This window comes from Myotis brandtii, unplaced genomic scaffold, assembly GCF_000412655.1.
Source record: "Myotis brandtii unplaced genomic scaffold, ASM41265v1 scaffold186, whole genome shotgun sequence".
Classification (NCBI taxonomy): Eukaryota; Metazoa; Chordata; class Mammalia; order Chiroptera; family Vespertilionidae; genus Myotis; species Myotis brandtii.
Genome location: NW_005356905.1, coordinates 1,881,096 through 1,881,414, shown reverse-complemented (window position 1 = coordinate 1,881,414; position 319 = coordinate 1,881,096). Strand labels below are relative to the sequence as shown.

Here is a 319-nt window from a genome sequence, read left to right as displayed (position 1 = left end):
CGGTCATCCCGGTACCCTCGTCCGTCGCGCTCGTCCTCCTCTTCCTCCTCCTCCCCGTCCTCCTCCGGCGCCCACTCATCAATCACCTTCTTCTGGTAACCCGGGAAGGGCTCCTCATAGTCCTCCAGGGCAGACACCAAGTCCAGGCTGCCCCCCGGCGACGACGAGGATTTGCACTCGGAGCAAGGGGTCACTTTGGTGGAGTTGGACTGCGAACTGGCGCGGCTGCTGCTGCTGCTGCTGCTGCCGGCGTCACTGCCTAGATCCATCCCATCCTCTCGGTAATCCTGGGGGGAGGAGGCAGAGAGAGTGAGCTGCC

General features: G+C 64.3%; 1 protein-coding gene across 1 annotated transcript in view; it reads right to left on the bottom strand.

Annotated features, from left to right (window-relative positions):
• The window catches only part of LOC102250813 (schwannomin-interacting protein 1), a 683,922-nt gene that overhangs the window by 122,231 nt on the left and 561,372 nt on the right, over positions 1 to 319 (bottom strand). The window contains exon 5 of the mRNA XM_014537973.1: positions 2 to 287. Coding sequence (XP_014393459.1) covers positions 2 to 287 — 286 coding nt within the window. The remainder of the gene's footprint in view (position 1; positions 288 to 319) is intronic.